The 21,600-nt window shown below is 42.9% G+C and overlaps 1 protein-coding gene across 1 annotated transcript in view; it reads right to left on the bottom strand.

The window, feature by feature from the left end:
• ATF6 (activating transcription factor 6) overlaps positions 1-21,600 on the bottom strand; it is an 84,756-nt gene that overhangs the window by 42,246 nt on the left and 20,910 nt on the right. Inside the window, exons 10-14 of the mRNA XM_075422356.1 lie at positions 16,565-16,708; positions 14,607-14,726; positions 12,716-12,818; positions 11,471-11,535; positions 7,525-7,639 (exon numbers count right to left, since the gene is read on the bottom strand). Of these exons, the coding sequence (XP_075278471.1) occupies positions 7,525-7,639; positions 11,471-11,535; positions 12,716-12,818; positions 14,607-14,726; positions 16,565-16,708 (547 nt within the window). The remainder of the gene's footprint in view (positions 1-7,524; positions 7,640-11,470; positions 11,536-12,715; positions 12,819-14,606; positions 14,727-16,564; positions 16,709-21,600) is intronic.

Raw genomic sequence — 21,600 nt, 5'->3', positions numbered from 1 at the left:
AATGCATAATTAAACTTGGGTTATTTCCTAAGGAAAGGAACTGCTTTAGTGCTGTATTTCCACTGTCTGCTCTAACTGAATGCACGTTAGTTGTTTGTGGATAAACTTGTGCTCCTGCTCACTTTGTTGTGAGCAATTATCTGTTCTCTGTTCCTAATAAGTAAGATACTGCTGTCACTTCCTTTACTGAGACAATTCCCACTTTATAATCATGTCTTCCTCCCACACTTCCCAGTCATACTTCTCTAGTCTATGTCCACACCAATTTCATAAGCAGTGGGTCTTTTACAGAGACTTTCCAAAACCAACAATCTTTCTCTATTTCTTGCCCACAACTCTTTGTCTGTCAAGCATGCAGCACATTTTAAATACATGTATACTATTACTGGTCACGTCTGTCTGCAACCAGTTTGGGTTTTGGAGACATTTTTTGCAGTATGTTTTATTTTCACTATAATTATCTACAGTGTATGTTGTCCTTCCAAATACTAGTTTAAAAATAACAAAGTATTAGTTAGGCCTGAGACATACAAGGCTGAAAGAAGTTCAGTGACGGCATTAATATGATTCATGAAGTTCCAGCAACCATGCAGAAGACAAACGAATCAAGATTATACACACAAAACTCAAGAGTATCTTTTGCTCCATGCCAGATGTATTTGAGTGACTCTTCTGTCTCTGCTTATACATCTGTCCTCAACACCACATTTATTCTCCATTTTGTTTGGAGGACAGTGGGATTCAAAGGGACCCAAGGAGATAAAAATCAGAGTGACTAAGACTTTGCTTCCAAAACGTCCCGGAGAGCTAGGAACAGAACAGACATTTCCAATGGAAACAAAACCCCACTTGATGCAGCAGGCATTACCTCCCTTCTCAGAAACGCGTTCTGTATCCTTGTTCCGGCCCCACCTAACCACTGTTTGCATCTGGCTGAGCCAAGCAGCTGCTGCCCAAAGAGGCTGCACTGCAGCTGGTACTTGCTGACTGCTCCTCCTTGGCTTCCACCCACGGCGCATCCAAGGCGTCCCGCTGCCTGGCTCCTTCCCATCTTCCTTCGCTTGCCCGCCTGCTCTCTGCAGCACACGCACAGCCCGCTGCTGCTTCACTCTCGAAAGTATGTTCTCACATAGGAACACAACTTCTAGGTGTTGCAAGGTAACAACAGTGAGAAACAATGAAGCATTTGGAGGTTTTGCTGGAAAATACTGTAAGGCCTCGATATAAACCCTTTTTAAAGAATTGCTGACCTAAAAAACCCTTCTTTTGAGCTTCCTGTTCCTTAAAGTCAGAGCTGTGCTGTTCTCGTACGCATGTGTTTGATAATCTCAGGACTGAGGCCAAGGCCATTCGTGCTTTACAGACCAACATACATTTTTAGACTTAATTTCAGATTATTAAATTTCTCTCTGGAGGTTTTTAGACTAAGCTCTAAAATGCTACCAAAAGCATCATCTTCCCCAGCGGAGTATCCAACAGACCACAGCGGAGCCTTCTCCCCACCACCTCCCAGTCCGTTTGATAGTTAGCTCTCCCCGCTCCCCCCCTACCAGAAATATTCCACGCCAGGATGGATGACAGATCGAGAAAGACCAAAAAGAAAGCTTGCTTCATTGTTTTCATAGAGACACCAGGGATTTGGGAGGAGAAAGTTCTCTCTGACATAGAGAGAATCCACAGTTTAGCCAGAAAAGAGGGAATTTGTAATAAAGAATGCAGCAAGACAGACCTCATTGTCACTAGCGACACTTGGATGGAAACAGGAGGTTTTCATATTGGATTTTCAACTGTGAAAGACAAATGCAGCCATAATTTGACAGCGCCTGGCTCACTGAGCTTCAAGGCATGGTGAAGCACACAGTTTGCTTTCTCAGATTTTCCCAGGGAGGCAAGGGCTGGCCTCACAGAGAAGATAGGCTAAAGGATGACCTCTGTTTTGAAAAGGACAGGCAGTTTTATCACGGATGCTATGCCCTGAGCCTCAGTTCTTTCCACACATGTTATTCTCAGCATCTGTATACAATACAGAGCAAGATCTTAAGATCCTAGAATCCTGGGTTAAAGTCATTTTTCCCTCTGAACAGCTAAGGTCAGGCTCCCCAGGAGAAAGGGAAGTTTGTAAACTCTTTCAAAAATCTGCATGTTAACTTGCAGGAGTTGCAAACCCACAGGACTCAAACATATAAAAAAGCTACTGTGTCTTTAGGAGGAGCAGGACTATGTGAGTCTAATCAATGCATTTTATCTGAACGCAAGACCAAATTACACTTTGCAGTCCATGGAAATACACAAACAAAGTCTACAGCAGAAAATTTCAGCTTCAGTAAAAACCACCCATTGTCCTGTGCAACAAAATAGGCGTAAAGTATATGTTAGGACTGAATTTCTGGCTATGAAACATCATCTGAAGCTGACTTCCTATAAAGCAGTTTTGCCTGCAGGATGTAGATGGCATCAAGAGTGCAGTGAATTGGAACCTGCCTCACCCATGCTCTCCGAATAAATTCCAACTATTGGCAGAACTGTATGTGCAGCGAACTACCGCTACACAAGCACGTCAAAGCCAGGCATTATAATCTTTTGCTGCCTGAAAGTAATACATCATCCCAAATACAATTAACACAGCACAGGCTTACTACCAACAAAAGCAAAACGCAACCTATATATTTTTACTCTTAGCATACTGAGTGTTCAACACAACAAAAGAACAAAAGTTCTGATTTCACAGAATCACAGAATAGTAGGGGTTGGAAGGGACCTCTGTGGGTCATCTAGTCCAACCCCCCCGCCGAAGCAGGGTCACCTACAGCAGGCTGCACAGGACTGCGTCCAGGCGGGTCTTGAATATCTCCAGAGAAGGAGACTCCACAACCTCCCTGGGCAGCCTGTTCCAGTGCTCCGTCACCCTCAGAGAGAAGAAGTTCCTCCTCATGTTCAGACGGAACTTCCTGTGCCTCAGTTTGTGCCCATTACCCCTTGTCCTGTCACTGGGCACCACTGAAAAGAGCTTGGCCCCATCCTCCTGACACCCACCCTTCAGATATTTGTAGGCATTTATAAGGTCCCCTCGCAGCCTTCTCTTTTTCAGGCTGAACAAGCCCAGTTCCCTCAACCTCTCCTCGTAGTGGAGATGCTCCAGTCCCCTCACCATCCTTGTAGCCCTTAAATTTGGCTTAATCACTTCAGTGAAAATTTTTTCGCAGAACCTGAGAAACCCTTAAATGCTCATTGCAGTTGTCGGCTTGGAGGATCAGAAATTCACATCCATAACAACACGTTTACCTGAAGCTCTATGGTTTAAGTGCCACGGCACTGAAGCAGAAATTCTGGTTCTACAGAAGTTGGTAAAGAATTTGCCATTGATTTCTATAGGGCTAGCATCACTCTCACTAACAAATAATAACCAGAATCACCTTTCAATATCTATCGTTTTACTGCAATATACTCTAAAATATTGTAAATGTGCTGCATTAAATTTAATTGGCAAACTTTGATACCAGGAGACATTTGTGCTTTGAAACAAATAGAGAAAGTAGTGAGAGGAAACGCTAGTAGCCGCCTAAATTTCCCAAGTGAATCAAACTTTAAACCAAGCTTTCCTTAAGAACAGTAATTACATTTTTACCCTAAAAAATGCCACTGTCCTCAATAAGCCTGCAGAGATGCCATCAAAGGGTCACTGACAGAATCCTCCAGGATGGGGAAATCTACTGCTTAATCACTGCAAGTTGTGGGGACTCTGATCCTACCCACACAAGAGCGGAATGATCTGGAGAGGCATTTACAGGCCAAAGTAGATTGGATCGGATTTGTTTTCTCCAATGATATACTTAATTACCTTTCAGATTAAGCTAGCTATTCAAGTAATTCTAGAAACCATCTCAAGGTCTCCACACTCTATGGCAAAATCGATGTGAGCTCCGAGAGAGAAGCATTTGGGTGCCAGGCTTACAGAACTGCAGCAGCAGCGAGGTGTATATCTCCCTGCTGACACAGCACCTTATACCAACTAGCTGAATTTTGTAGCCACTCTCCACTGGGGTTTTGGAACAGATCACATAGACTTGCGATCACAGACGTTAAAGGGCAGAAATCAAAGGTGTTGGCAGAGCAACAGACTCTCCGTTCTGCCTCTCAGACCTGGAAGAAACGGAAGGCAGGTTCAATGCCAGCTAGAAATTTCAACATGCTTCAGCAGAGCACACACTGCCATACCGTTTTCACAGAAGCACACAACTTGTTCTCAGTATCCACTGCACAGACCTCTCAGCTCAGAACATGCTCCCAAAACCAACGTAAAACAGCCCAATTTAGTCAGAGGCAGGCTGCGAAGACACAGCTTCTGAGTGCTGCAGCACCTGGGGACAGCAGAGGCCCCAGGTGTGAATATATACCACTGGGAATGCATATTTTGTTACGTCGCCAGGTGTCAGTTTCTGCAATGCTAAATGACTGCTGAAAATAATGGCTTCCTAAAAGTCAGGCAGCAAAAAAAACTCCCCCCAAAACCCCAACAAGTTAATATCAAGAAATAAATGCTGATGAGCACTGCCTACAAGGGATGTTGGCTGCTGAGGGCTGGCAGAGGTGGGAGACAACACTGTCTCACAGTTCAAGAATTCTTTATTCACTTTCAGTCACATATTTCCTCTTGTTTAAAAATGATATTATAGGTTCCCCTGGCAGTAGCAGGAAATTAATTTCTCTAGACTCCCAGAGTGAAAGCCCAGCTTCTTCTATGGACTCAGCTGATCCAAATACTATTTTATTTCCCCCCCTCCTCCTTAAAAAAAGAAAAAAAAAAAAAATCTCCAACTGTAAATATGCAGACACGCAAGCCTTCTGTGGCAATAAAGTTGAAGAGATCATGAGAAAAGCATCACGAGAAGATGACACAGCACATTTGAGCTTTGCTCTCCTACCTTGCACCTTCAGAAGCCCTTGCTCAGTCCTGCTATGTGAGAGGCACAGGCAGCCCTAACAAATGCCATTTTCTAGAAAATCCAAGGAACTTTTGGCACCACTCCTGTGGTATAAGTGAGAACAAGCAAAAACCACTCAAAAAAATGTATTACACTTCAGCCCATGCACTCAGGAGAGATGCTGCATTATGTGACACTTCAACAGAATAGAAAGCACGCAGAAAGAGGATCCCAGAGACATCAGATGGGAGGAATCTCCAGAGATCCACAGTCCTGCCTCCCACTTGGAGAAGGACCATCACCAACACCAGAACCATCCACTCCCTGGGACTCTTAGCAGGATGATTTCTGTTCTTTTATATATGGCTGTTAACAGCTTATTAAGTGCTTGGGAGTGTCTGTGTGGCACACAGTCAGAGAGGAGAACAAAATCTATCATCCCCAGGCCTTGCCTTCTAACTTGGACAAGGGAGCAAGCAACAGAGTGAACTGTGCCGTAACACCGAGGAGGAAATCAGTCCCCTCTCCCAGCTCCTAATCATCAGCAAAAAGTGAATTCTGGTCCAAGAAGATGACGCCAGCAGTCCTCAGGAGAGGGTGAAAGAGCACCTCCCCAGCTGGGGCCCTACTGGTGGCACCCCTCGGGCTGTGCGGGATTCCCCCCTTCTGCACTCACAAAAGAATCCAAGCAAGTAGTTTAAAAGTGCCTCAGGGCAGAGCTTGTCACTAGATCAGGTTTGCCCTGTTAAAATAATAAATGAGGTAATGTGTAAAACTGCTTTCTATTTGAGGGCATTTCATTCATGAACCAGAAATACCAACAGCTTTGCTACCAACTACTCTACATAGATGGTTTTAAAAAGTCCCCACACCTCTCCTTGCGATAGAGCAGAGCCAAGCATTAGGGATTCCGTGGCACAAGACACATGCTGTTTCCAAGGACAGCCCTGCAAATTGAAATGAGAGCTGACAACCTCCAGGTCATTAATCCGACATTGTAAACACAACCTACGTACCATTACATGCATTCAGGTGGACTAGAGCAATGGCCAAAAGTGAAGAACTAGACAAATACTATTCTGCTTCTTGTTCCGAGTTTCCAAGAAAAACTTCTATAATCCGTTCTCCACTCCTTTCTACTCCTCCTCAGGGTATGCGGAGCCTGGTGCTGGCTATGTTTGTGTTGTTAGCTGAAAGACCAGCAGAACATGCCAAGCGTCTAATAACAAAATTCCAGCCTTGTGACACAACCCAGTAATCCCAAGACTGGAAACTAACCTCCTATTTCTACTCAGCTTAAAGCCCTAATCCTAACAAGAGCACCACTATTTTCATTTTGCCTGAACCTTTTAAGACTCATATCTCACAAATTCAGAAAGTTACCGCAGACCAGGTCGAACAGCGATGTGTTATGGCATCTACAGGTTGGCAGAATTACGACAACACAGAAACTGCTAAAATTAGTGAATTATGACAACACAGAAACTGCTATAACTAGTTAAGCTCATCTGTGTGCTCTTACACAGAACTGGTTGCAGTTGGATGAGCTGTTGTAGTGGCAACTACTAGTCCCCCACCACCTTGGGACCACTCTCAGGACACTCCTATGGTGAGGCAACAAATGGAGAGTTGTAGGGTCCTAGGAAAACAATATAACAATTCTCATCTAATATCAAATATGCAGAATAGCAAGGCAGGAGGCTTAACAAGCCAGGACCCCAGGTTCAGGCCAGGGACAAATATACACTACAAACATCTAAGGGCTCATCAAGACCTCTGCAAAACAGAGGGACTAAACTCTCCCAACCCCAGCTGGTGTTTCTAGCACTGCTTGCCTTGATCATTTCCATCATCAGATCCCAAGCAGCTTCTCACTACTGCAGCTGTCCTGGCTTCATCGCCACTCAGGCTTGCAGTACAGAAATTGTCATCAAACACCTGGAACTCCATTTTAAAACAGCTTTCACTGTCACTAACTGCACTGCAAATGTGAGGATGTGCCTGGCAAAGCTGCAGCACAAGCCTGTGCGGTATCCCAGCACAGACAGCAGAATTGCTCATCTGTCTCCACCTACAAGTCACAAAACAACAGAAAAACTGTGCCACTGCATGTCGACCTGTACAGCTGCAATATGCGACACATAAACTGCAAATGCTAGTATTTTAGGCAAAGGTAGAAATACTATGATTTTAAGCTAGCAGAAACAATTTGTGCACAGGGTACATTTATGCCTACACCCAGGAGCACAAAAGGTTTATACACCTATTAAATAGATATCCAGTTAACTGTTCCAATTATTGGACTGCTACCAATGCATAAGTGTTTAACTACAGGGTTCATGCAACTTTGTGCTGCCCTGCCCTGGCAACACAACGTTTTCTGCAAATCTTTCTTTCCATTCATAACTGTGATGGGCATAATTTGCAAAGACTGTGATCTGGCCATATTACCATAACAGATACACAGAAGCATCACGAAGAAACAAATTTAGCTTCAACCTTGACTAGGTCACCTTTTGTATTACAAGGAAGGACACTCAGTGTTAGAAACAGACTTACGGATAGACATAAGAGGCTAGTATTGAACAACTATGACACTTACTCTGCGAAATGACACCACATAGAACGTATCTTCCCTTCTGCGAATAGCTTCAAAAAAATCTTGATAGCTCCTTGGAGAGGCATAATACACTTGCAGCTCATTCCCTGAGTTCTTGCTGAAATAAAGAAGGAAGGAAGGTAATTATTTTAGACAAGAAAGTCAACTTCAGTGAGACAATGACTTTAAAGACCTCCTTTTCAAAACAGCAGCTCTTCATCCATTGAGGTGAGCATGAGGAACATTAAACACAGGTGAAGACAGCGAAACTATTGGGTATTTTTTGGAAGTTCAAGGTGCTTTAAAGGTCTTGCTGCAGGAAACTTTCCCAAGCTTGATTTTATTCACTTGTTTCAGGCTGGAAACAACCTGTTTGCTAGCGCAACAGGAAAAAAAAAAGTTTCAAAAGTCAACCTAAAGTGTCTGAAAAATTGTGATGACTTCTGAAAATAAATTTTAGTAAACTTTAAAATGAAATGTCATTCTGAATAAAAAAATCAAAACATGTAATAATTTTTCTTTTTTTTTTACTGCTAAGGATCCAAACCACTGAAACTGAAAGAAATGCGAAGTTAAGCACAAACACAGCTTTTCATTCACTGTCAAGTGACAACTCCACCTTCCCTCTCATTTGCCTTTTTTTTTCCCCATCTCTTTGGTCAACTCAAAGATTTGCTGTTGATTTTCAATTTAGACAGTGGGGCAAAAATAAGATATTCACATAATTCTGGCTTATCCTTTCAACAATTCCAGTCTTGCAGATATCAGGTATGAAGAAAAGACACTGTGTCTAAACTATTCTAAGCAAAAACACTGGCAAGGCATACAATCGTGGTACTTATCCACTGTTTATCTTGGAAAAGGGAGAAATTCCCAGCACATATTGCTATCACGTATACTTCCCAATTCCATTCAAAAATAACATATTTAATCAAATGGGAAAGCTGTACTTACATAAACCATTAGCTGGACCCTCAACCAGTCATTTTAATTCTGTCCCACTTTAATAGCATGCTGTCTGCAGCACTTGTGGCAAACACACTGATCAGGCTATCCCTCCCAAGCTGCCTTCTGCTGACCCAGATTTTAAACTATGGTGGCCGACAGATTATTTTGGTATGTTTCTAAAATATACATAACTATGCACCCAAAACAAGGCCCAAATCTATCATCAAATGATTTTCTTGAGCAGCAGTAATGGCAGACTGTCATTATTTCCTCTCCTACTGCTAATACAGCCCTGTTGCAATCGAAGGACTGCGGCTGCCAAGCCAGCTGCCCTTTAACAGGACTGGGGGTGTAAGTCCTGGGAGATCAACAGCAGGCAGCTCTACCCTATATAACCTCCTTCGCAGAACTATGCAATTGAAGAATCAGATCACATCCTGCACACACAGGAAACAAAGATTGGAGCTAATTTGAGCTTGATTACTCATTCACAAAAACACGTAGGCCCACCAAACCACCCCTGAGATTCAGCACTGAAGTTTTGCTGTGATAAAAGGCATCACGCCCACGCATCGCTCAGTAAAACACATCCTGAAAACTAAAACAGGCCCCACAGATCCGCTTGCTCGCCCACACTCCAGAAGACACAGCTAGACCTAAAGACCAGCCTTTTATAACTCTAAATCCAGCCATGGGAGAAAATTGTTCTAAAGCACTTGGAAAACACTGGGCCTTTAGAAAGTCCTCCTGGTTCACGGAACAAGTCTGGTTTGGAACTAGTCCCAAATTCCAAGCGACACCAGTAGATTACAGGTAATACACCGTACCTACCTTTGAGCATCTAAGGGTAACCACAATGGACTCCTCCGTGAAGGGAAGGGAGGAACTTAAGATCCAAAACCAGGTGCAAAGCTACCAGTTATTTTAGTAATACCTTACCATATTACAAGAAAACATCATATTAAATTGTGTATCCAAAACAGTGGTGCTGAGTCTGGCCATTTATTGGGAGATAAATGAGTCTTTTTCGTTTCAAAAGTTCAAAAGGCACTCTGTTAGGCCTCACAGAGCACTAGGATGTTGCTTGCTTTAAGAAGGAATAAGGCTGTGGACACAGTGCTTTATGCACCAAGAACCACAATTTTAATAGTGCAAAATTTAGAAACAGGAAAATAATTAAGAGCCCCATATTGATATCTGGAGTCCTCTGAACACACTTGCAGAAACCCTAATCAAAATTGCCTCTGAAGAAAGCTAAGCAGACTACAGAAAGCTGAGGGGTTTTAATAGTTTTCTTTGAAATTGTCTCAATTTTTATCTTCCTCCTCTGCTTTTTCTTCATAGCAGTACTTTTCAATTCATCAATTTTCTTTTGGAATCCAGGACCGACACCAGTTGGTATTGTCAATGCTACAAAGATAAATCTAGATCCTGTTAATGTCTTCCTGTTCATAGATTCAGGTCAACAACGAGGGTGTTCTAGAAGGTAAAGGTTACTCAATTTCCAGTCACAGCACTGGTATTAAAAATTAAACACCTGGATTGTATGCTCCACAGGGGCAGCATCAGTGACAAAACTGAATAAATAGCACCTTTTCCATCTGCCCAGTCGATGCAGCACAAGCGCTGCAGAAGGGACCCAGGGTGCTGGCAGGCCAGCCGAATGCGAGCCAGCAGGGCATCAGGAGGGCTCCGCATGCCGGGCTGCACCACGGTCAGGGCCTGGAGCACAGGACGTGCAAGGAGAGACAGGAGACAGAGGGAACTGGTCCTGTTAAGCCTGGAGAAGAGAAGGCTGAGGGGGCTCTAACTGCAACCCTCAACTTCCTGAAGGAGATTACAACGGAGATGGAGACAGTCTCTTCTAACAGAAACACAGAGTAAACCTGAAATGAAACCTACTTTGAATAAGAGGTTGGACTAGAGATCTCCAGAGGTCCTTTACAACCTAAACTACCCTGTGATTCTATGATTTCATGGAGCATCTAATAGCTGATGGCTCTGGGAGCAACTGGAAGTCTGTTCTATGTTCTCAGCAGTTCCAGTCACAGCATGCAGCTGCCATGACGCACTGGTCCTGTTCATTTAGACATCATTCATCTGGGGGGAAAAAAATCTCACCTCCTTCTGAGCACAGCAGATTATTCCATGCAGAGCTGCATGATGTTGCAGACTATTTCTAATAATCCAGATAATTTTTTTTAAGAGTAATGCAAGCACATATATTAAACTGCCTTATGCCATGAGGCTTGTTCATCCAGTCTTCAATTAAAACAGATATCCTTCATCTGCCTGTAGAACTAAAAAAGGTCATTCTTTCTTTCTTGTAAGTCATATTTGGCAGCTCGGTTTCCGTAACATTTGCCTGCAGCTTTCTATTTTCTCCCATGCTCATCCTGCTTTCAAAGCAGCAACGCAAATGGAAGGGCCACAGCTGTCTACTTTCAATGGCAACACTTCAGGTGTTATTCTCAAAAAAAGTCCCCTTTATAATCCATTCTGGTCTTCTCTTTGGCACTTCAAAGCTGAGAACATTTTAAATAGTGTCACAGAGAATCCAGCAGAGAAAAACTTTGTTTCCTTAAGCTTTTGTCTCCAGTTCTTCCTGTGGCCGAGAAGAGGAACGGGATCGGTATGGGGGGGCAGGCAGGGGGCATCAGGAAACTCCGGATTAGTGTGTTCTAATAATCAGCAGGGAAAATCAGGAGATGGAGACAAACCATGCAAATAAGATCTAATGATATTTTAACTTTGTCATAGTAATTTGGTGCCAGCTATAATGGCTCTTGGTAGAAAGACCCCAGAATAGCGGAGCTGTGATACAGGTGTTCCTTTAAGTGCAGTTTAAATCATCAGAAGCAGTTATTTGAAAATTAGGCCAATAAATGTAGCTAGCACCTGGCTTAAGAATCCTGGTGAAAACCGGCATTTCTTACCATCTGTTGGTGAAAAATTAGGTTATTAAGCAGAAAGCAGTAACAAAGGAGTTGTTCTGCCTTACCTGAGGCTGGTGTCTGTGTAAGGCATGGCCATTAGCTGGGAATCTGCCTTCTCACTGAGAGAGCTCTGAAGAAGGGGGAAAATAAAAAGATGACACAAAGTGAAAACAATAAGCATTTTCTTAGTTTAGCACACCATAAAATATGATGTGCACCTGTAGCAGAGAGTGAATATATTATAATGAGGTGCAGAGGTTAATCAGTGCCCTGCGCAATAATTGTGCATTTTTCTACTGGTGAAACATGAACAACGGAAATGGCCAGCAATCAAGCCGGGACCACAATAAAAGCAAGTGCTTTAATACAGCCATATTTGCAGCCACACATTCAGAGACAAAGGAGGGGGGCTGGCACCATACGCAACAGTTGCACATCTTGTGTCATCCAACTGCAAAATTTGCTATCACTGATGCCAGATCTGCAGAATTCTTCTGAGGGCGCATCCACTTAGTACCTCTGCCAAAACACACTGTCCACAACACGCTCCAGGTATTTGAAACACTAGAACCACCCAACTTGCCCTACTTCAATGTTCTACCATTCTCCTTTGGACACTAGTGAGAAGAAGGTGGAGTTTAATATTCAATACTTTTCCTCTAGAAAAGTCCAGTATTTGCTAAGTATTAAGCTTAATTCCTTTTAAAGCTGTTACTAGCTCTTAATCAAGTGAAACACTTTGAAAATTCATGGTCTTACTTTCATCCTTGCTGTTGGTATGCCATGTAGATGAAAGGGATTTTAAAAAATAGGAAATATGAACAGAAATCTCATAATTCTGTAGTCTTACCAAAAGCATATCCCTCCAGCAAAAATCCCATAAAATAAAAAATTTCAACAGAACCAATCAGCTGTGCCCCTTAACAGTGAGCCAGACGAATGTGCGTGTAGGTTATATTTCTCTCCATTAACCAACTGCTTATCCTTATCCTTACATGGCCTGAAGAGTGAAGCCATAAAAAAGCTAACCATTGATTTAATTTTAGAAAACACTGAACATATTTCGATGACTACTAAAAAAATTTAAAACTTCTAGCCTGGATCCAAGAGCAGGAACGGAAGAACTTTAACAATATACTGATCCATGAAACCCAGCAATTTAAAACGGAACGTGTTGGGTACCCTAATTACAAGCACCATTGCTACTTTTGTCTAAAATGACAAGCACAGATGAGTAAGAGGGAATATTCTGTTATGTTGTCTGAAATTATCTTGTCATGCTATCGACTTACAAGCATAAATCTGCCTACCTGCATAACCCGTGCTTTCTGCTGTTGGTTATTTGACAGCCTTCTAGATCTTGTTCGTTCCACTTCATGTCTATGAACCCACCCTCGAAGTTCATGATTCAGCCTAGAAAAACCCAGAGCATCAACAGATGTTTCAAAGAACAATGGCAGAATATTTTATTTTAGAAAACTTTTTAACCAGCCGCTATAAAGACACTGCAGATTACTACTCTTCTACCTTATGATAACTTACTTTTAACACCAGAGTAAGAAAATATAATTGCAAGATTAAATTTATGACGGAATTCGTAAGGAAACATCTATAAAGTATTGGGATCATGGATGGTTCAACATAAAGCAGATACAGTACTTTCCTTTGCCTGATGAACAGTAATTCTGAAATTACTGAAAGGACTACTGAAATTTAAAATCAAAAAGTTTTAAAATCAAAAGTTGATCAGTCTAAGACAAAATATTTATTAAGAAGGCTAAAACACGACAAATAAATTTGAGAGAAAGAATGGGCAAAGCAGAATGGAGATAAGGTTAGTGACGCACTCATAACTTTGGAAGAATCACAGAATCATAGGTTGGAAAATACCTCTAAGATCAAGTCCAACCGTCAACCCAGCACCACCATGCCTACTAAACCATGTCCTGAAGTGCCATATCTACACGTTTTTGAACCCCTCCAGGGATGGGGACTCCACCACCTCCCTGGGCAGCCTATTCCAATGCCTGACCACTCTTACAGTAAAGAAATTTTTCCTACTATCCAATCTAAACCTCCCCTGATGCAACTTGAGGCCATTGTCTCTCGTCCTATTGCTAGCCACCTGGGAGAAGAGACCAACACCTGCCTCACTGCAACCTCCTTCCAGGTAGTTGCAGAGAGCAATAAGGTCTCCCTGCAGCCTCCTCCAGACTGAATAGCCCCAGCTCCCTCAGCCACTCCTCATAAGACTTGTTCTCTACACCCTTCACCACCTTCGTTGCCCTTCTCTGGACACGCTCCAGCACCTCAGTGTCCTTCTCGTAGTGAGGGGCCCAAAACCAAACGCAGTACTCGAGGTGCGGCCTCACCAGTGCTGAGTACAGGGGCACGATCCCCTCCCTAGTCCTGCTGGCCATGCTACTCCTGATACAAGCCAGGATGCCGTTGGCCTTCTTGGCCACCTGGGCACACCGCTGACTCATGTCAACCGGCTGTCAACCAACACCTCCAGGTCCTTTTCCATCAGGCACCTCTCCAGCCACTCCTTCCCAAGCCTGTAGCGTTGCATGGGGTTGTTGTGACCCAAGTGCAGGACCGAACACTTGGCCTTGTTGAAACTCATATGACTGACCACGGCCCATCGATCCAGCCTGTCCAGATCCCTCTGCAGAGTCTTCCTACCCTAGCTACTTCCACCTAGAAGTGGAGCTAGATGCTTTCTAACAGTGAATAAAGCACATTTGCAATGTCAGGGTCAGGCTGCTTGTATCGGAAGCTGAAGAGTAGAAGACCATCTTTTATCTACCTCAGATGGAACAGGCTTTTAGCTGGATTTGATTTCCATATTATGAACATTTCTACATATGAAGTGATTTCTCTTTTGAGTCATGAAAAACCTCCAGGCAATCAGAAAATTGTTATTCAGTTATTGCTAAATGACCAGTGTGAAAACTGAGAGAAAATCATTACTAAAAACATCAAAAGATTACAAAGCTCCAGGTCAATCTCCTGTCCCTATGGCAGCAGACATTGGACAGTGCACACACTTTCCGAGGCACTGGTCACTTACTGGATGAACACTATGAATGGACAATAATATCATTCACAGCTGTCTGTCCAGCAGCACTCACCCAACACACAATTTATATCTAAACTCCTAATAAAAGCTTTAATGCTCAGAAAAGGTTGCTTGCTCACCTCAACGACTCTGTCCGGTTGATCAGGGGCTGACAGGGGGGTGGCGGTGGTGAAATATATAGCAGTGGTTCTTCTGAGACTATCATCAGTGCTTTGTTATCAGATACAGAATGATCATACCTGGAAAAAAGAGAAAAAGACATCAAGAAATCCCCTAAAATAGTTTTTCATGAACCTTTGACCAAATCCAGAGAATAAGTGCTATGATCAGCAAAGCCACAAAGGTTACAGCTGCTCCCCTGGGACCTCTGAAACAGGTGAATAACAATTTCTATCAAACATCCAATGGTCTCAGCCAGTTCCCCAAAGGCGTCTGATAGCGCTCAACACAGGGAAGACAGATGAATATTAGCAGATGTTGGATCTCTTCCTGAACAGGCTAGACACTGAAAGAAAATGTAGCCTGTAAAATATTCCTCATAATGTGTAAACTATGTGATCTCTGCAGCGGCAACTTTCTCTTTCATTCCAGAGCCGTGCAAGATTTGCTACAGAAATACTAAATTTGTCAGCCACTAAAACCATGCAGATGTAAAGAGCATAAGCTATATGACAATGAAGCAGCCACAAACTATACTAGAACTGAATGGAGAGGATTTACATCTCCAACAGTCTCCAAAAGCTAGCTTAGCTTTGATAAGAAGTGAAGAAGAGCATGTATTTCAATACAAAAATCCACAGCACTCAGCAACAAAGAAAAAACTAATATTCCCTTCTTGTGGTTATCTGTACCTCCTGAGGGGTTAGCTACTGATCACCAAACACCTATTCTAAGTTCCTCTCTTGATAGGGTATCAATGTAACAGCCTTAGTCCTCTTGGTTTTGACAGAGACTTGTAGCCCCTAAATCTCAACTTCTTTCTGAAAAATCAGGTATAAGAGCTTATGAAAGCCTTATTAACCTTCCCCTCTCTTTCCCAGCTTTCTCTGCGTCTTCATCTCTGCTTCCCCTGTTTACTGCATCTAGAACTGGTAAAGGAGAATACGCAGCAAAGAGCTTACAGCTTGCCAAAAAACAGGGTGAAAAGTGTGAAAGAAAAGGAGGAGGTACAGACATATCCTGAGAGAACCACTCTACTACTACGTTGCATAAGTCATTGTCTGAAACATGCCACACAGGACACAATGCCCTCACCACGGCTACAGCCTTAAAATGCTCTTGATGTACTGCCTTCTTTCTGCACGGCAAAATACTTCAGGGCTTTCTGCACATCTGTGCCTGGCTTTGTTCAACCAGCCAAAACACTCTACTGAAAGGGACAATCTGATAGGATAAATCTTGTAAGGGGAAAACATGAGCTGGATTAGCCAGACTTCCATCTGGAGACAATTATACGTTCACTTATGCACTGAATGCTAGAGATCTAGGAAGCCTGAAAGCAACTATATAATTAAATAATGGGTAAGCATGAGGATAGACTCAGAGATTTTTTAAAAAGTGCAGTGCTAAGTTCCGAGTATGTTCTTAATCCTGAGCTTCCCCAGTCTTCTCTTGAGCAACTAAGAAAAAAAATACCCCAGTTCGAAAAGTAAGAAGAGATAGATAATATGACAAATACCATAACTATGCAAGCTAAAATAAAGATCAGGGAAAAAAACACACAGATGAAGAACTGAAGAAGGTCATGAAAATCTCCACGGCAGACACTTGTTTATATGTTCTCTTCCACCACACCATCCCAAATGCCATACAGCATAGCTATGTGTACCCTTCTGAAGCTCTGTGTATTCGGTAATCTTGGAGATAAAACATCACACTCATTTAAAAAGCAACCTGGTAAACTTTCTTGAACAATAAACAATGAGACCAGCACTCAAAACACAGTGTTTTTAAACTCAGTTGCTCTACAAGAGCAGCAGTAACACTGGCCAAAAAGGTTAGCAAATGGAAGGGCAGTGAGCTCTAAGAGCACCATTGCCCTCTGCCACTTAAAATATGTTAAAGGTTTTCATCTCACCCATCACTCCTCTCAGGAATGATGTCCCCAGGTATTTTCTGAGGTGTGCTGGATTCCTGGCTAGCTGAGAACTCCAGAAGATTTCTGGTTCGGTGGCTGGAACTCGCAGTGGAATCAGCTCCATTGGGATCTTTTTCGAATACACTGGAAAACATAACAACCACAGCAAAACATATCACATTTATAAAGGGTCTGCAAGACACTTGACTGTAAGGTGTTAAATGCTCAGGTGGATAGTTTCTGGCTGCTGCTGTGTTACATGGATAAGGTTCATGTCATATCTAACGCAAAAACACGATGTCTTGTGTCATTATATTACTGTCATTCAAAGCATTAGTAGACAGAAGAGCAATTCTGTTCTCTTCTTCAGTTTTAATTGTTCAAAGGATTTTGATGCTCTGCTTTTCATGTTCTCCCATAAGCTTCACTTGATGAAACTCAGATTGATCTGTTTGTAACCTCCATCTGCAGGCCTAAGAAAATTACCTATATTCAAATCAAAGCATCCCTGAACTTTAACTTTCATCAGCCTCAAAGCACCATTGACATAGCGTATACGAACACAATATGTAAGGAAAATATAGCCACCAAATTCCACACAGCTGCAAGCCTGGAGTATCATGCCAGACATCTAACAAAACTGTACAGAAACTTGTGTATGTTCAATTCTACCTGGATTTAGAAACATTGGCAGGATCAACAGTCCCATCTACCTAACAGCAGCAGGCAGCCATGGTCTCAGATACCCTGTCACCCTGGCCTGTGCTTGCACTGACTGAAGGATCTTGCCCTGGGGGCTGCTCAGCCAGCCATGCAGCACAGGAACATCTGCGCTGCTCTCCATGCAAAGTAAGGTCACAGCATCTCACACGTGAGCTGGAAAAATGACCAGACAACTGCTATACGAGATTGACTGCATCCTAGCTCAGAAGGGTGATTTACAAGCAAGAAATCTTGAAAGCACAAAAGCAGTACTTCAAGATACCCTCTCCAGAGGCTAGCTTTACTCTTTCGTAAACGTGGCTGTTTCCTAAAATACGTATATTCACAAAATCAAGGCCTAACCTTCTCAGCTGACAACAGCAGAGCATCAGCAGCGCAGCAAAAATAGAAAAACACAGTAAGACCCCCCCGATGCCGATGAGATCTTTGCCATGCATGTTGATCACTGCCTACAGAGCACACTTCAGTTCATGCCCCACCTCTCCTGTGCAGCAGAGCATAATGTCTGCAGGGGAAGACCTCGTTTTCCTATTTGTTACATGGCATCACTTCGCAACAAGCAAGGAATACAAATGGTAATAACAGAGAAAGGCAAGAACTAGGAAGGAGGGCAGATTAAATACTCCACAACTAAGGAGAAGGCACACAGACACAGCTGCCTAGCAATTGCTCCTCTTTTGCCAACGCATTTGTGCTCCTGTTAGCAGCAACCCAGGTCTCCCCGTGAGCAATTATATCACGTTCTGCAGAACCGCTGGAGCCAGGGCAATCCCAGATCCAGGCTGATGTCACTCGGACTGCCTCCTCTCCTTCAGGTTTCCAGGCAGCAGCACAGCATCAGGGCAGCAGAAATGCTACAGGCTCTGTTTTCACTAGTGACAGTGGGCAGAAAAGGACTCGCAGACAGTTTCCTTACCGTATATGCACGCTAGCATCCAAAAGTCTCATTGCTTCTACTGCATAGCATGCAAAGCTGCATGGTTTATTCACAGCCTCACAGACCAGGCAACACCAGGCCATCCAATTTTACGGAAACCATCTCCACTATCTACTGTATTTTATGAGATCGTGCTTTTTCCTCTTCCAGAGAAAGCATCGGCACAGCTGACAGTATCTCAAGCCTAGAACCAGAGCTCAAAACTAAGGCTGATGCTTAAAGGGATGCCACACGCCCCTGATGGAAGTCACTCGTCTGTGAAATGTCCCGACTCTACCTAATGGGGAGCCATGACAGCTAAAAGTATATGGAAGTTTATTAATGAAACCAAGAATATCCATCAGAAGATCTGAAAGTTGTAACTCTCCCGCAAATCATTTCCTCACAGCCTGAAGTGTATCAGCCATCCAGTGTGCTGATGGACCTACTGGGTCTGGCGTTTTATCCTATCCTACTTCTCTCCTTTCCTGTTCAAAATGACACGTTGAACAAGAAAAACTTTCCATGTAATTATTCGGTTACAGCTGACAAAATCCTAATCAGTAGAACTGTAACAAATCTGCATTTTTCCATGACGGTTATTCCTTCCTATCTGCCTCATTTTGCAAAGGCAATTCTTGTTATTTCAGGTTCCAGCTTGGCAAGGTGACTAGTTTGAGGTCAAGTGCCACATGCAACATGTTGCTACTCCAGTTCACCCTGAACTCAGAACAAAAGTAGAGAAATCCAAACCAAGTCCAGCAAGGATAAAGATAAGCACCGCTCTGCAATCACAGCTAATCTTCAGGTTTTGTAATTCAGTTGTTTTAGCTGTGCAGCAACTCAAAACCACGAACACCTCATTTTGTCATACCAACTTTAATAGGGAGGAAATGTTTATTTTTACTCTTCTCATGCTTAAAATACCTTAATCTTTCCATGAAAATTAAAATTTCACTTTAGGCAGCAGCTAAGTATGGGATGTTTCAACCTGAAAGAAGATATCTTCAGCAGCAAAACACAAAGGAGGTGGCAAACTGAGTACGTTTTGCCATCGCTACAGGCACAGACCATGGCTCCCACTTCTGAGAACATGGGCACCAACTTGCGGACAAAATACGGTATTATTTATGGTCTGTATTCCAATGCCCTTTCCTTTATCAGGATTGTTATTTTTCCACAAAATGCTTCTTTCGAAGCAGGGCTAGCAGCAATTTCTGGCTTAAGGTACATGGGCTACATTTTTGCCTCCCCTTTCCCATTCGTTTTTTTTAAGACCTTGAAGATAATCAAAAGCTGCATTCTCAAAGTATCAACTATTAAAAAAAAAAAAAAAAAATCCCCTTCCTTCCTCCTTTGGTTTCTGGCAATGACCCAAAACAAAAAGAACTTTCATTTTGGATAAGGAAAAACCCCGCAACTTGAAATACTGCCCTGTTTCTACCTTCTAGTTACTTGGGGCGTTTTGTTAGTTTCTTCCCCATCTGAATAGAAGATGCTGTTGTTCTGTTGTATCATTTCTTCCTCTTTCTTTCTCCCACGAGAAGTCACTCGTGGAGTTTGTCTGTAAACAGGGCTCCATCTTCAGGTAATAGATAGGAGAGGGCATGTAGGTAACAGTCTATATCCTCTGACGTGTCAATCTCAAAGACCTTTCCTTGCCAAGTGGGTACATGAGGGGATGATACAGGGTATCAGAAATATTCCTCCTTTGACATTTAAAATTGACACGGGTGGAAAAGCACGACTTAGGACCAAGGAACCCCTCTAGCAGCTGGGATGAAGAACGGACCTCTCCTGCAGAGCTATGTCTAGAAACACCTGCCCATGTGAGGCATACTGAACTTTACAGCAATACAAACTGGAACAGGAAGGGTCTACAGAGCAGATCCCAACACCGTCACGCTAAAGATGAAGTCAATACTGAGCATTTAAAAACATCAGGTAGAAGAGGTAAGAAACAGTGAAAAAGAAAGGTAGAAGATCCCATCCAGAGGGAAAAAGGCTTCTGAAAGACAGTATTTTCTGCTAAGCTATCTATAGGCGCTCAAAAAAAAATGTTTTAATATGACAGATGGTAAAAGCATGGACAATTTTTTCCTTCTGTTGGGCTACAAGATGAAAATTTGGAAAAGAAAGAGCATTTTGGCGTATCTGCCCTGAGCAAGTCCTACTATTTGCAGGAACTAAGTTACTGCTTCACATTAAAAGTCAAGAAAGACTGAAGCCGAGAACTGGCTGGTCGCCTTGCCCAGTAAAGCCTTAAGCTGAAAGTTGGAACCTTTTCTGTTTGGCCACACTTACACACCTGAAATGCCTACCAAGGTTTTGCAGCCTGCATTTGGACATCCCAGACACCGTGAGCATTAAAGCATTTTCACACAGCCACAAACACCCTGTCCAAGCTGGCTGAGCTATCGGCTTATTTAAGATGCAAAACCAGATCCACAGGAAAAAAGAAAGAACCACTAAATACTTCATGCAGATGTTTGTTCAGAAGTGTAGATAAATTTGACTATAGGAGGGAAAGAAAAGCAACACTCCTGTCACGGTTTCTCCAGGCATTCAATGGCACCTGATATTTTAGCTGTATTTTTACTTCTTTGGTTTGAATGTCAGTTTGATAAATGTAAAAACGAGCCCTGCCAGGAGCCCGAACTAAATTTCAGTTGTACTTCTGGCTGAACAAACCCTGTGCACTTCAAGTTTTGAACACTGACATTTAAGTTGTACAGTAATTTGTAGACAAAAGCCAATAGTGATATCATAACAAAGAGTTTTCTGGGGACAGAACCATCTCTGAATATGAGCTGGGATGTTTCCAACAGGCTAAAGTTGACATTGCAAGGAGACACCAACCAAGGTCCTTGTCCTCTTCCTAACTGATTCCAGACAATGCTGCCACAGTGCCAAACGCTCTCTGCAAAGTACTTCTTGTTTCTTATTGCCGATGAGGGCACCATCTGCCGACAGCAAGGCACTACCTTCTCCTGTCAGACTGCTCCAGAGCCACCCACCGCGAGTGCTGGGCTGGTGAGAGGAGCCTGGCCTCTTTCCTCTGCTGGGGAGCATGAGGAAAGCAACCCAAGGCAGAGGGATGACCTCCATGTTTTTCCTTGTGTTTCACTTTAAAGAAAGCGATTTGTTTTAAATAAATCTGTTAGAAAAGAAAGGAAGGAAGCAAGTGTCAACATCCAGACCGTTCATGTTTGCTTAGAAAACTATATACAGTTATTCGGAAGCGGACATTGCCAAAGCTTGGGCAGGCCTGATGCAAGCAGTCTCAACTGCAATGTTAATTCTGTACAAAAACTTTCTGTATTTCGCTCCCAGCCCAGCAGATGAATGCATGGAGAAAAGGGTAAGTTATCAGCAAGTGCATCTGGCATTCTGCACA

The sequence above is a fragment of the Opisthocomus hoazin genome, chromosome 6, assembly GCF_030867145.1.
Source record: "Opisthocomus hoazin isolate bOpiHoa1 chromosome 6, bOpiHoa1.hap1, whole genome shotgun sequence".
NCBI classification, from domain to species: domain Eukaryota; kingdom Metazoa; phylum Chordata; class Aves; order Opisthocomiformes; family Opisthocomidae; genus Opisthocomus; species Opisthocomus hoazin.
This window is presented reverse-complemented; position numbering and strand designations above follow the sequence as displayed.